This window comes from Zalophus californianus, chromosome 16 (assembly GCF_009762305.2).
Source record: "Zalophus californianus isolate mZalCal1 chromosome 16, mZalCal1.pri.v2, whole genome shotgun sequence".
NCBI classification, from domain to species: Eukaryota; Metazoa; Chordata; class Mammalia; order Carnivora; family Otariidae; genus Zalophus; species Zalophus californianus.
Genome location: NC_045610.1, coordinates 61,260,272 through 61,275,546, shown reverse-complemented (window position 1 = coordinate 61,275,546; position 15,275 = coordinate 61,260,272). Strand labels below are relative to the sequence as shown.

General features: G+C 61.1%; 1 protein-coding gene across 2 annotated transcripts in view; it reads right to left on the bottom strand.

The window, feature by feature from the left end:
- Nucleotides 1-12,769, bottom strand: part of BAHCC1 (BAH domain and coiled-coil containing 1) — a 59,905-nt gene extending 47,136 nt beyond the window's left edge. Inside the window, exon 1 of one of the 2 annotated variants that reach the window (XM_027567487.2) lies at nucleotides 12,533-12,769. In XM_027567487.2, coding sequence (XP_027423288.2) covers nucleotides 12,533-12,719 — 187 coding nt within the window. In that variant the 5' untranslated portion in view covers nucleotides 12,720-12,769. The remainder of the gene's footprint in view (nucleotides 1-12,532) is intronic. The other variant, XM_027567485.2, reaches the window with a different exon arrangement.
- Nucleotides 12,770-15,275: the final 2,506 nt, after the last annotated feature.

Below are 15,275 nucleotides of genomic sequence, written 5' to 3'. Positions count from 1 at the left end.
TGCCCTGACCTGCACTGGCTCCAGGGGGCTGGGGGGGGGGGGGCGGCGGGCAGGTAAGCCCAGGCCACCTGCTGATCTCACCGGGACAGGCTCCTGGTTCAGGAACAGCAGGAAAAAGCGCTGCGCGGATCTCACAGTGCCCAAACCCTGTCACCCAAGCCACAGCCGGAGCCCTGGGCTCCGTCCACACAGTGAAACTCTAACCCGGCTCATTCATTAGACAAATGATTACGGAGAACGACCGCCACGTGTGGGGTCACCCACCCTCAGCGCGGCCCAGCCTGGAATCTGAGGAAACCACAAGCCAGGCACCCTGGCCTCCAACAATGGTCCTTGGATCTCTCGGTGACCCTTACTGTCCTCGAGGCCATTTTGGGGCCAAGTCACTGGCCTGCTGGTGGCAAGTCTTGGAGCGGACAACTGCCGCGCTGCCGTGGACAACGTGCCCGGCCCACAGGGGAGCAGGTCCACGTTTATCTGGGGCCCTCCACGGAGCAGGCAGCAGGCTTTCGGAGGGGACAAGCCAGGGTGCGGTCACTGTGAGGAAGTGATGACAGGGTTGTGGGGCAGGGAGGGGGCGGAGCTAGACCAGAGGGGAGAGAGGCTGGGAAGGAGGGCATTCTCCGGGGGCTTGGCCAGGCCCCATGCAGGGAGCCCGGGAGTGTGGGGGGACGCGGAGGACCACCCCCGGGGCCTGCAGCTGGGCCTATCAGGGCAGTTACAGCCTCAAGAGGGGTCCAGATCGAGTGGGGCTCCCAACGACCCCTGACCCCTGGTATTCATGCCTTTATGTAGTCCCCTCCCAAGTGTGGGTGGGATTAGACTCACTTCTGCAGAACCGTTGTCCCCCGCCAGACCCCCGTAAGGAACCGAGGCCTGTGGCAGCCCCAGGGGGAGCTGGGAATGGGGCCCCCCCACCGCTGAGCCTTGAGATGCCCACAGCCCCGGCCGACACCTTGACTCAGACTCCTGAGCCACAGAGAGTATGAGGTGATAATGTTTGCTGCTTTAAGCTGCCAAGTTTGGGATGATTTGTTACACAGCAATAGCTAACTAATACATAGAGAAGCCACGGAACCTGGGTGGGGAGGGGTTTTGCTGCATGTACAGTGGAGCCCAGAGCAAAGAAGAAACCTTCAGGAAGGACCAGGAGGGGAATCAGCAACTCAGGGCACAGATCTGCTTCCGCAGAAAAACCAGAAATCCGAGTTTATGTGGGAAGTTCCCCCCAGCCCCACCCTGGCCAACGGCAGCCTCCTGACTCCAGCGACACAGACACACAGATGCACCCCCAGCTCCCCCATGGCCCAGCTTCCCTTCAAGCCAAGCCCAAGGTCACCTCAGCCTTTGACCACTAAAGGCACCAGCAACCATGGAGGTCCCTGTACGGGGTCTCGTCCTGGCCCCCTCCCCTTGCATCTGGCATTCCAAGGACCGTTTACTCCTCTCCCACGCAAGGGCCCTTCTTTCTTAATCGTTCTGGATTTCTACTAGGTATTTGTCACCGAATCTACAACAGGTCATGAAGGATGGGATAGTCTCATGTACATCTTCCCAACTTTTCTCAATCTCATCTGTATTCACACACGTTGAGGACTTTTTAAGAGCTGGCCTAAAGATGCATTACAACTTAATTTAGATTTAATTCTAGTGTTAATTTAAAATAAATTAAAAGCTTATTTTTAGGAGACCCAAAGGGATGCAAAAAGTCTCGAAAAGGGGACTGGCTTCAGGCAAAGTGCCCATGAGTGACCCGCTGGCTGGGGTGGCTGGGGCACACGGCAGGCTGGGTGGGCAGGACAACTGCCCCACTGGGCACACCCGGCGTGTCCTGTGGGTGCCAGAGTCCAGCTCCGCTCCCTGCCGTGCATCCCGGCCAGGGACAAAGGGGTCTGCTGTCACCGTTCTACAAGGTGCCACTGCTGAGGCCAGAAGGCAGGTGGGAGCCCCAGTTCCGCCCTCACCATATTCCTGTCCACGCCCGGGCCCCGAACCCACCGCCTGGGGGCCGCCAGGGCCCCGGGGAGTGCTGGGGAGGAGGCATCTGGGCTGGTGCCCTGCTGAGTGCGAGGCGCCTGCCTGTGGGGACGGGGACGGACGGGAACCTGAGCAGGGGGCTGGGAGGGAAGCAGGACGGGGAGGGTTTGTGGGGAGGGACCCCACGGAGATGCGCGGGCTGGGGTGGAGCTATGAGGCAGAGGGGGAGTAGGAAGGCTAGAAACCACCGGAAGCTCAGGGCTCCCCCGGGGCAGGTGGGCAGGGGAGGGGAAAGGGAGTCGGAGATGCCTCCAGAGGACACACATCTCCCACCCGCCACCACTTGGGGCCACCACACACCCAGGCGGGCTTGGCCGTCAGCCCACCGGGGCCTCCCGGCAGTTGTGCAGGGGTCAGGGGCTGCCCACGGAGAGCCAGAGGAGGGAGGCACGAAGGGAAGGAAGGAAGGGAGGAAGGAGACAGGGAGGCCGGCGCTGACCTCAAAGTTTCCGGGCCTCCCGTCCCGGCAGAGGACAGAGCCAGCCTGCTGTGGGTGGGTGACCCTCCCCATCTGCAAGTCGGCCGTCACCACCCGACTCCCCCCCGGGGGTCTCCCCAGCCCTCTGTCCTCCCTAAGCCTCACGCTCCTTCGCTGAACTCCACCTCAGGTCTGGGCACAGGTGCCTGTCTGGGGTCGGGGTTTGAGGGTACAGAAAAGGGGGAGCAGAGGGGAGGGTGCAGCGCACACCCACAGTGGGGGAGGGCTGGAGGGCTGAGGACGAGGAGGGTGGGCTGGGGACAGATGCGCAGGGAGAGGAGAGACCCCAGGCCCACTCACGGCTCAAGGCCGGAGTCCCGGCCCCCCATCACTAGCATCTCTTCACGCTCGCACAGAGAAATGAGAGGGAAGAGAGACGCTCAGAGAAACATCCCCCCCAGCCCCCTCCCCCCCCCCCGCTGACCCACCCCCCGGGGACCTGCCCCGGGTCATCTGCCCAAGGACCCTGGAGCCATCCTGCCTCTGGCCTTGGACGGCCCCCATGGTCTCCGGAGAGAGATGCTCAGCACCCCCACTCCATCTGTGGGGCTCCCAGACTTGCAGACTGCCCTGCCCAGACCCAGGGTCTCCATCTTCATCCCCATGATGTCAAACCCTGTGAGAAGCCCCAGACACATCTGACGAGCCCCCATGCCTATGGCCCCCAGAAGCAAAAGCCAGCCAGGAGGATGGCAGGCCCCCAGGGCCAGTGCAGGAGGCAGAACCCGTTTTCTACCTCTGTGCTCAAGACCACTGGACCTCTAGACAGACCACGGGGAGGGCCTGGAGGGACTGTGACCTGTGAAGGGGGGCCTCCAGGAGGTGCCCATGTGCCTCCCTGCCTGTCCCCAGGGAAGCAGCCCCTCCTGCCAGACACAGGCACCAGTCACTTTCTTTCCCGGCCTCGGGGCACATCCTGGGGCCGGGGTGTGTACAAGTGTGTGTGTGTCCATCCAGCTCTAACGGGCTCCGAAGACGCAGAGCAGGGGCCGCCGGCTATCAGAAGGCCTGGACACGACCAGTCCCACCACGCACACCTCCCTGGCCAGGTGTCGAGCCAGAGAACCAGGAGCCGGCTCCCAGGGCTCGAGGTCCAAACAGCAAAGTGGCACCGCGTGAAGAGCCTGCCTGCCCGGAATGGAGATGCCACAGAGGGCAAGGGGGGAGACCCACAGCCCCTGCCTTCTCCCTGCTCCCGTGTCCCTCATTTTCCTTTGGTTGGTGGCCCCCATCCCACCCCTGAGTCCACTGCCCGCGCAGCCACCGACCAGGAGGAGAGGGGCAGCCCTCCCCAGCATCCCTCCTCACCCACCACTGCCCTAGGACTCAAGTGAAGCCTCTGGCTTCTGCCCCCAACCCCTGCCGCCAGGTGTGACACTAACAGGGGGACAGCTCACTCTGCCAATCTGTTTAGCGCTGACACCTTTTAAAATGTGGCACACACAGCTTGGGAGCCTCTGTCAATGACAGAAGATGTTTCTGGAAGGTGAGGAGATGCTGACCCGGCCCCCGGGAGGTGTCCCCACAAGCTGGGGACACGCAGAGGGCACTGCCAGCATGCATGGCCCCATGTTGCGCTCAGGTATGGGGGCAGGGCACCTTGGTTTTTAGTGAAGGGTCAGTGCAGACCCTGGCACGTCTCCCACCTCTCTCCCTAACTCGGTTCTCCCAGAGCGGGTCCTTATCCTCCCTTTTCTCCAATGTGGGAGTGAAACTGCAGGAGAAAACCTGAGCAAGGCTCTTCTCATACCCACAGGCGCGTGTGTGCCACCCAAGCGTGGCGCACACCTAGGGGCCCCCACCGTCCTGGGTGGCCCAGCTCCAGCAGGAATGAAGGGACGGAGGACACGCCAGACTCAGGACCCTGCAGCCCCACGGGAAAGGGCATCAACCCCACCAGCACTGGTCTGGGGAGGTGGGCAGGGGCTGCTGTGCAGCCTGGGGGCTCAGGGCACCCAGGAGGGTCGGGGCCTGGAGGCCACACAGCACATGGGACAGGAGATGGGCTGGAGGCCCAGAGAGGTCCTCCAGGGAAGGAGAGGTAGAATCTGAGCAGAATGTGGGGGCACGTTCAGGGCTGGGGGGGGCCTGGGTAGAGCTGCACCGCAGAATCACTGGGGGGCTCTGAGAGTAGGTGAGGCCAGGCCCCGGTGGGACCAGCTGCAGATAGAACGTGTGACAAGCCTGGGCACAGCGGCTGTGTCCGCGGCCCCCTGGAGAACGGGCTGGGGCTGGCTCCAGGAGGGGCAGGGAAGGGGAGCTGAGAAGGGGCCTGGGCCGGCACAGTGACCAGAGCCTGTGGGTGGCTGGGTGCAGACGCTGAGTCCTGGGAATGGTGGGAACTTCGTATGGGGAGCCCTTCCTGCAAGGGGAGGCTGGGGTCTCCAGGGGTCCACCGTGAGAGAGAGCACAAAGGAGCTAAAGCAAGGCGCGCGGCTGGCCGGGGCCAAGCTGTGCAAGTGAGGGCCCCGAGTGGGCTCCACCCTGGCAGGGGCCCAGGAGCTGAAGGACAGAGCAGGTGGCAGGAAGTGGCGACGCACCAGCATGCACATTCAGGTCACCGGACACCTGGCTCTCCCAGGGGCGCTGGAATGGGATTCCTTGAAGGCTGGTTGTGGGTGAGCGTGAAGACCTGGCCGGTGGCGTGAGCACAGGTGAGCAGGATGCGACCTGCGTCCATGCACTGGGGGCACGCGTAAGCTCAGTCCATGGACGTGCTGGCTGCCCCGTCGGGGTCTGCGGGGTGGGCCTCCGCCTCTGCCCACAGAGGGGACGGGGGCTGTGCCCGGAGGCAGTGCCTGTCGGCCCCTGAGGCAGAGCCCATCCCACGGTGCTGCTGGGTGGACGCCGGGCGGCAGCGCAGGCCCAGCCCACTCCTACCACCGTGTCCCCACCCTGGGCTCAGCTCCTCGGGTCTCTCGTCCAGCTATCCGCGGCGGGCCTTCTTCTCTCCCCTGTCCAGCTGAGCTCAGCATGCCCACCTCCGAGACGGAGGGGCCACCCCAGTGCCCGGCCCTGGAGCCGCCTGTGGAAGTCCCGAGGAGGAAAGCCCCTGGCTTCCCCGAGGGACAGGCCGAGGGACCCACCCAAGACCTGCCGTCCCGTCCCGGGAAGATGGCACGAGCGGTTCAGTCCTTACGTAATTTACGTCAGGACTCTCTCTTTCTTGGCGGGGTGCCCCAAGAAGGCACTGCCCCCAGGCCACCCTGGGGGACACCAGCCAGCTGCTTAGAGGCTTCTGCGGACAGCACGCCAGTCCTCTCGCCCCTCCCCCATTTCTGGAAATTTCCAGTGGAAAACCAAGTTCCTGCCCTGCGGAGGGGGAGGGGCTGCTTCATCTTTCCTTCCGGTTCCAGGCACACAGTGGGTTCCCCCCCCCCACCGAGCCTCAAAAGCATTTGCATCTAAAGACACTGGACTCTTTGTTGGGGGGCCCCGGAGCAGGGAGGGGAGGGAACCCAACCCACCTGTTCATTCCCTTCTCCTCCTCCCCCCACCCCAGGTCAGAATGAAAAAAACCCGCTTCCTGGCTGATCCCATCTGGAACCTAATCGCCCAGACAGCTGCTGCGGCCCTCGGAGGCCAGCTCCTGGCTCCCAGCAGCCCCTGGCTCCCAGCTTGGGCGCTGACGCCTCCCGGCCAGGCCTGTGCGGCCCCGGGGCAATCGCAGCGCCCCCGAGCTCCTCCAGCACGGCCCGGGGCGGGGGGGGGGGGGGCTCTGGTCGCCTGTCCTCCGGGGGCGGCTGCTCATGGGGCCACAGGACGCACGGATAGTATATATTACAACAAACAGGGGCGGCCCACTGTCAAACAGACCTGTGTGATCTAAACGGTATATTATCCCATAAAAACGTCAGAGCCAAGGTGGAGTGGCAGCCCCCAGCTCTGGGCTCCTGAGGCCCCACCTTCTCTCGGGGCTGGGGGTGGGGGGCCGCGGGACACTTCCTAGATGCCCCACACGGGCTTTGATTGTGTCCTGATCCCGTCTTTGGTGTGAGAAAGGAGGCCCCAGAGGTTAATGGGGACCGGGAAACCGGGCGCTGTTCCCTGGTGGACGAGCAGGGGTGGGGGGACATCAGAGCATGTCACCCATCTGCCAAACAGGGCGCGTGCTGTGCACCCTGACACCCCGAAGTCACACGTGGAGAAAGTAACGTGATGCTGCAGGAGGACCTGGGGGGTGGGGGGAGGCTGTCTCCAAGGGGCACCCCCGAGAGGCCAACTCTCCAGGAGGCTGCAGGCAGAGGCCGGTTTGAGAACCTTCTCTGGACAGGTGATGATGCGCCAGGCTGTCCTGCGGAGGGGCCTAGGCCATCTGTCCCGGGGGGCCGGTTTCTTCTCAGAAACTGCCAGAAGTCACTCCCAGGCTGCATGCAGATCGACCTGGCTCGGGCAAGGACCGGAGACATGAGGCCAGGAGAATGCGGGAGAACGCGCCACGCCAAAGGCTGTGAAGGGTCTTCTTGTGGCACTCCGTGACAGAGACCAGCCCAGGGGCCAGGCAGGGCCCTGGTGTCCCTTCCAGGCTGGCCCTCAAGGAGGAGACCAGGGCCCCTGCGAGAAGCCCACACACTGAGGGAAGGCACGAGCCAGGGGCAGAAATGGGGGAGCGGGGCTGGTGGGAATCCCCAGAGACCCTGGTCACGCCAATCCAGACAGCGGCCACTCAGGGTGCAGCGTGCAGGGCAGCTCCCCACGGCTGCGGCCCAGAGGCCTCTCCCCGGAGGCAAGCAAGGGGGGCTGCAGGGGGGTGGTGACCACCGCATCTCTCTGCCCTCCTGGAAAGCACTCATTCCCAGTGGTACTGGCTGAACTCTCTGGGGCTTGGGAACCCCCCCCCCCGACCCCCTGGAGCCAGACCAGGGGCGTCCTGGGAAGTGTAGTCTTTTAGGAGTTAGGAGGGCCCCCAGGGATTTCCGGGGGCGGTCCACTAAGGAACAACAAGGAAGAGAAGAGACCAAAGGGGATTACCCTGACCCTAATCCCTGGGTGGAAATTTAACATTCCTGGAAGTGGCTGAATGTAGACATCTGCTGCCTGAAGACACAGCCAATGCTGCAGTTCCTGCCTCGGGTCCTCCCCGCGGTGGCTTCTCAACCAAAGCCGACCCAACTCTTATTTTGGCGGGGAGACCTGGGAACTCCCTAGAGATGAAAGACCTCCACCAAAGTGCACCCCCCCACACACACACACTCCTACCCTCCTCTGACCACTGACCCCAGACACCGGGAGAGGGAAGCACCAGCCAGGGGACAGGGGTGCTACCTGCCCAGCTCCCGCCGAGGCTGCTGCGCATCCCGCGCCCTCCAGCACGTTATTTATGCTCGCAGCCCACTCTGATGACATATGTAAGTTGACAGCGAACATCCTATCAACTTGCTGGAGTGTATCTTGATTGTTAAAACACACTCTTAAAGGTGTACGATCATTTATCAAATTAAAATAGCTGCACCTAGCCTGTCTCTTTTCTGCCTCCCCTGACCGCCCCCCCCCCCAGCCTCCCTCCTCCTTCGGCCTCCTGGGCATCCTGCCCTTTCATCCAGGCCCTCCTCCTGAGGAGACACTGTCCTGTGCTTCCAGGGACCCCAGGCCCGGCGCCCCCTCCCCACCCTGCCCCAGGCCAGGGCAAGCCCACTAATCGCCAAGAAGTGACAAACGCCAGAAGCCCCACCAATTAAATTTTAAACTCATGCAAAGCTCAGTGGCCAGTAAATTATTATTTTTATTAGCTTGAACCAAGTTCCCGTAAGAGAGAAAGTCAACTTGCTCCCATGAATGGCTCTTGTATAATTTATTTAACTCTGTGCTCTTTGCCAAAGCCTGGAATATTTTTAGCTCGTTCTGTTGTTGGATTTGGCTTTTTTATGTGTGTTTCTGAGGGGTATTTTTAGCCTCATCCGTGTTATTCTAACAGACTCCTATGCGTTCGGTCCTGTCTGTGCGGGCTGTTGAACCCAGTCTCAAGGCAGAGGAGGGAGATTTCTAAGAATAACCCGGGAGCGTTTGGGGGTGAGTGTGTTTTCCAGGGGCGATGTGCTATCTGTATGAGGCCGCTCCCTGCCTCGCTGGCTAATTTGTTTTATTACTCACGTGACCTGAATATTCCTATAGGAATATCCTTATAGGCGATAATCAGACAGGGGCAGCACAAGCCCCACTGAGAAAAAACCCACATTCCAAAAATGGCTTCGGAGGGGCGGGCAGGGCGGCTGTGGCCGGGCCGGTCTATGCGGCCGCCGGATCCCCGGGGCTCTGCAGCGGGGCGGCCCGCTTTGATGTCTGGTTCTGTCACTTCCCGAGCAGGATGGGTAGAGTCTTCAGAAAGTAACTCTTTTCACACCTACTTAATGTTGGTAACTGTTGCAGAAACACCATCGTGTCATTGAGTTAATGAGGTATTTACGAAAATGTATTTTTTTCTTCACAAAAAAATATCACATGATGAGGGAGGGGAACCTTTCATGGGGTCTTTTCACACTAGGAAATTATCTTTCTTCCTCCAGCGTGTTTTGCTTTCTTTCTTTTCGAGGTTGGCAATGAGAAGCGCGTTTTGCAAGGAAGTTTCCCGTACTCCCAACAGAAGGGACCTGCCGCCCTGTTTGTTCCCAAGCTCCCCTCCGCCCAGGCACCTGGCTTCCAGGCCGGGACATTTACACCCCAAAAGAGACAAGAGAAGAGGCAGAGAGAAGAACCCAACCCACAGCCAGACCGTGGAAATCGGCACCTCCGCCTGCCTTGGGTAGAGGCCCGGTGGTTCTCGAAGGCTTGGCCTGAGGGCTGGACGGACAGAGAAGGATGGAGGACAGGCGCTGACCCGGCCGGAAGAGGGGGTGGGGACCGGCTTCTCCCAGGCCCGGCCGCCTCTTTTTTCAACATGCCGGGAGAGGCGCGGTCCCCAACCGCTCCAGGCAGTAGTGCCGGTGAAAAATCTTGGGTTGATGCGTTGTTGATTTTCCTTTTTTTTTTTTTTTCCCCCTAGATTTCACAGCTTTGCCTCCGGACCATCTGTATTAGAGACAAAATCTAACACTGCACTAAAAATAATGATTCCAAACATTTTAATTGCACCTTTTGGTGACAAGGTTACTGGAGCAGCACTTTACCGTAAAACCCTACAGCCCGATTATAAAGCTACCAGCACTTTCATTTTTAGAAAAACAATGGCAGAAACCCTGGAGCCCAACGTCCCATCAGGGTCCTCAAGCTGACGTCTTGAAAGCATTGGGTGGGGCAGCGCAGGCGGGCGGGCGGGGGCGGGGAGCCCCTGGGCTCAGCCTGGGTGGCAGAGCCAGGGATGAGGAGTCCTGGGAAGCTGGGGGCTCCATCCCTGGTGGCTGGGCCTTACTCCCCGTTGGACCTGGACACACAGGAAGGAGCTTCGGAGCAGTATTCCTTTCGACGGGGGCGGTCGGAACAGTGGGAGCTGGGAGGGGCGGCTTGGCCTGGCCGGCAGCTCAGAGACCGTCCGCGGAAATGGGAAGAAAGTCCGCCAAACTAGCCATTTGGAAATCCGCACACAAATGGGAAGAAAAATGTTTTTAACTTGATTGTACTTTTTTTTTCCTTTCGAAACTAGATCATATATAGATACAGACCAAAGCAAAGTGATCTGGGGTATAATTCCTTTAAAAAATTTGATGTAGCTAAATTTTGAAAACCAAGACAGTATTCTGGCTTTCAGCAATTTCAGAAGGCTTTCAACGGCAGATGTTCCTAGCTGGATGCCCATTCGGCCAGCCTTTCTGTCACTAATGGGTTGGGCACCCCCAAGCACAATAGGTCTCTCTGGTGGGGTGCCTATGGCCTCCAGGGACAGGGAACACGTGGCCCTTCAGCCCCCCTCTAGAGCGCCCTGCGTATGGGGAGGAGGGCTGGGTCTAGGTCAAGGACACAGACCAGGCCAGCGCCCACCCAGTATCTCCAAACCCAGCATGGCCTCCGTTCCAAGAACCACGTGCTCAAACTTGGAATGAGCAAGACAATGGTCCGGGCCACCCCGTCCACATTCCCACCTGACTTGGTGGCGCCTGCACCTGGCAAAAACAGAAAAGGGACATGGCGGCGGCTGACCAAGACCTGACCAGGCTGTGGGTTGATGAGTGGGGACAGGGGAAGGCAGCTGTGACCTGAACTGACGGGGAATCCCACCTGGCTGGGCCTCCGCAGAGTGCGACGGCCCTGGGGAAGCCTCAGCGTCAGGGGCCCTTCCAGACCCTTGTCTCGGGGATGCCACTACCTGCCAGGCTAGTGGGCACAGCATGTGTGTGAGGGGGGTTGCAGCTGCTCCCTCCCCATCGCCCAACCTGCAGGCTCAGCCTTCCCCTCCCTCAGCAGGGGCTGCAAGCCCACAGCCAGCAGAAGGGGCTGGTAGGGAGGCTGCACTGCCCCTGCGGCCAACATGAGCCCTGAGCCGCAGCCCCCCAGTGTGGGCTGAGCTGGGTGGGCAGCATCGTCAACGCAGGGGCAGGAGAGACACTTAACTTCAGGGACAGCCAGGACAGATATTTTTAAATCACCAATCTCCCAAGCAAGTACGTTTCCTCTTTCGAGTTATAAATCTAGATGGGAGAAAAGAAAAGGGCAGAAAGAGGGAACAGCAAGGAAAGAAGGGCAGCCTTGCTGAGGCCCCTTGCCCAGCGCCGCGCCCCGCAGAGCCCGGGAGCCCAGCCCCCCCACTCCTCCCTCCTCCTAACTTTCTGAACCTCTCCGCATTGTAAATGCTAAAAGCCCATTAGTAATTAAACAATTTTACATATTTTTTTCTTTTTAGGAAATTTATGTTTTTCTGTCTGACTGCCCTCCCTTCTGACATTTTCCCTTCTAGCCGAGTCTTCCATCCGTTTTAATCCACACACTAATTGTAATCCCATTAAAGCAGATATAATTTTATTAGTATTCACAGTTCATCAAGCTAGCAATAATAACTGTAACTGCCAAATTAACAAACAAACCCCCAAAAGCGGCAAACAACATTTCTGGTGTTTAGAACAAACTGTAAACAAGAGCAACCCAGCCTTCAAGGTTGACCAGCAGGCCCCCTCGCCAAGCCCCAAACCTTATTCCTGCAAACTCTGCGGGCTAATAAGGCCAGTGACCCCCAGGGTCTCCCCGAGGTAGCTGCCTGGCTCTGCTTCTCCTCGAACCTTGGTCTACAATAGAGTATCAGAGCTGCCCAGAGGGGTTAGGGTTGCTCGGCAGGCCTGGGTCAGCCCTGCCAAGGACCAACCCTCTCCGGAAGAGGATCCGAGAGGACAGGAACGCCGGGCGGCCCCGTTCTCTCCCCTTGGAGCAAATTCGCTGCGCACTCGCCTGCACCGAAATCCCGAGGCGGCCCCGCGCCGCCCCCAGCCCAAGCCAACCCAAGCCGGCGCCCGGCGCTGCCCTCCCCCAGGGCCGCGGGCCGCGAGCCTGGGCCGCGCTCTGGCCACGCTTCGTCCGGCTTTAGCAGGATACCAGAGGCACTTGTTAAAGCACATACAGCCCCTGCAAACGCATTCTCACCCTGACACTTCAAGGCTTTATATAGAAACAGGATTTGCTCGTCTTACACCAGCAGTCCCTATTAACGCTCACCCCGCGCACACACCGCCCTAATCCGCCAGGCCGCGGCGCCCCCCGCCCCCAGTCACAACAGCCGTTTTGTTCCCGCAGAAAGTGCCTCGTTGTCCCAGCCCCGGAATGTCTTAAGGATGTGAATGCAGAATGCAGAAATGAGGTTTCCGGGGAATTTAGTTTTTCTGTAGGAAGGGGTGGGGGAGGGGGGCAGGAGGGGAAAGCCTTTATTTTTAGCCGGCTCCCGGGCTGCCCCTCCGAGACCCCGGGGACCCCGGGGAAGGCCGCTCTAAACCGCGATGATCCGGCTGGCGGCCCCGCCACCGGAGCCCCGGCAGGGAAATGAAACCGAAGGCTGCTCGGCAAACGCTCCAAGGCGAGGACGGGCGCGCGCCCATTCCCCCTGGACCGTGCCCACCTCTCGGCTGGGCCTCCTCTCCCGCGCCCGCCCCGGCCGGCACTGACCTGTGTGCGAAGCCATGGGCAGCGGCGACGGGAAGTACTTTCCGGGCTGGAAGTGAGCCGGGGGCTGCGCGGCGGGCCCGGCGGGGGCAAGGCGCGCGGCGGCGGCGGCGGCGGCGGCGCTGCGGTGGCCCAGGCTCCCGCGCTCCGACAGCAGATGCGGCGGCGGCGCGAAGTCGCGGCCATCCATGCCGGGCCCCGGCCCCGGCCCCGGCCCGCCGCCGCCTCCGCGGAGCAGCGCGGCCGGGGCCCGGGGGCGGCTCGGCGCGCGCGAGCGGCGCGCGGGTGGCGCGGAGGAGGCGGCGTCCGGAGTCACCGGCGGGGTAGCTGGCCGGTCAGCACGCCGGCGGACTGGGCTCCTCGGCGGGCGGCCGCGCGCCGAGCCGGCGGCCACCGTGCGGGTCCATAGTCTGCGGAGGCAAGCAGAAGAGACTCGGTGATTCGGGGGCTCGGCTCGCCTGGGGGGTCCGCGCCCCGCCCGCCGGCCGGAGTCACGGCCGGGCCGGCCGGCCGACGGGCCGGCCCGGCCCGGGACGCTCGGCGCGCCTCCCGCCGCTCGCGCGCGCGCCGGGCCACCCGGGCCGCCCGGTCCCCGCGCGCACACGCACCGTCCCGGCCGCGCTCGGCCCCGAGGAGCCTGGGGTAACCCCGCTGCAGCGCTCGCCTCTTCCCCTTCGCGTTCCCGCGGGTCCCTGCGGCGAGGGCGCCGCGGCAAAAGGCTGCTGGCTCCGCTGGGTGATAAAAACCCAAATCTGCGAAGCCATCACGCACACACACACACACAGACACACACACTCACACGCACACCCTCTCCCCTCCCCCGCTGCCCAGAGGTGTCTCGGAGGAAAAGGCCTGAGGTCCACGCTCGCCTTTTTCCTCTCCCCCCTCATTCCGAGGTCCAGCTTTTACTACATTCCGCTTAACCGAATAACCATGCTAATTAAGCGAGTAATTTTATTGATTGTAACTCAAGAGTTGTTGTTTTTTTATAACCTTCCTTTTCTCCACTTCTCCCATCCCCCCATGCGTCTTTCGGCCCATTCTTTAGAACGCGCCGCCCCCCCATCTCCAACGGGACGAGGCCCCCACCCCCAGCACCGAAGCCGGGACCCCCGGGCCAGTTCCCCAGAGTCCCAAGAGTCTGCGTCCGCCGCCGGTGTCACCTGGGCGGCCACGCCGCAGTGCCCGGCCTGCCGTCCCCGAGCCGGGAGCTTCCCCGCGAGGCTGGAACAATTACCCCGCCCCCCAATCAAATTCGCCCAGGATCTTCCTCTGCGGACTGGGGACTTTTGGGCGGGGGGGGGGGAGTGCTTTCAGAGTCAGAAATTGTTCTCTCTTAGCGCCCCAAATCGGCCACAGAATTTCTCCCTGCAGCGCCTGCCCCGGGTCGCCGAGCCAAGTCGGTCTCCGCGCGGCCGCGCAGCCCGGGTACGCGGGGGTCTGCGGCGGCCCGCTCAGCCCTCGGGCCGCGGAGAGCCCGCCGCGCCCTGCGCAACCTTCGCCCTAGCTCAGGTCCCAGCAGACCCCCGGACTCAGCCATGGGTTTCCACCTCCCGGCAGAGCCACTTAAAAACACCCCCACCTCCCTTCTTTCCACCCCCACCCAACTAGGGGAGTGCACTTCGAGGCTGAGTGTGGAGCCACGAAGCAGGCGACAGAAAATGCACGACCGTGCGCCCGCGTGAACCTCTTTCACTTTGCATATTTCCCCTCATTTCCTAAATCCGCATTATTTTAATGTTTGGTATCATCTTCAACAAAAGGGAGATGGGTAGGCTCAATATTCTTGATTGTGAACCGTGCAGAAAACCTGATTTTTTTTTTTGGCCGTCCCACCGTGACAACGGAGCGACTAAGATGTTTTCCATTTCGTGAATACCATTTTAAATTGCTATATTTAATGCTACGAGTTCTACAATGTCTTATTTGCAGACTATTTTGTGTTTGATTTAATCTATAACCGAAAACATAATGTATTAAGTGAATACATATTTGCTCAGCTGATAAGCTTTTTTAATATTTATTCGGAGAACTTTTGCATTGTAAATAAATGGGACCTAGACAAAGAGTTCTCTTTGTCTCTCAACTTCATACAAAGGGGTTTGGGGTTCCCTCGCCTCTAGGGATCGCCAGCTCTCTCCCCCGGTCTAACAAATAACTCGGGTCGCCGCCGCTCGGGCCTGCAAAGCGAGCGCCAAGCCGCCAGGGCCAGGGCAGCGCCGGCGAGGGGGCTGCCCGCGCCGGGGTCAGGGGAGGGGCTGCGGAGGCCGGGGGCCTCGGGGAGGGACAAAAGAGAGAGAAGGAGGGTAGGGAGGTCTGGAACCTGCGGCTTCAAAGGCGCCGAGGGCCGGGGGCTGAGCCCGCGGGGGTGCGAGGCTTCCCGGCGGCCTCCGGGGAGTCGTGTGTGCTAGGCTTTTGTTTTGTGGGGTTTCTTTCTTCCTGTAAGAGATTTCAGAATTGTCGAGAAAGCGCGAGCTGCTCGCGATTCTCGGGACGCGGGCTCGGCTGCCAGGAGCAATTTTAATCTTCCACCCCCCGCGGGCGGATCGCGGGCTCACCAACCCGCCAGACTTTTTACGCAGACTGGGGGTGAATTGCTGTCGCCCGTCCGTGCAACTGCGATTCTTACAGGGTTGGAAGGACTTTTCTTTGTGTTCTTTGCTCCCGAAGAGAGGCCGCGCAGCGCCTCCACGTCGGCCAGCGAACGGCTCCAGGGGCCTGCGGAACCCAGGCGGAGGAAGGCGCG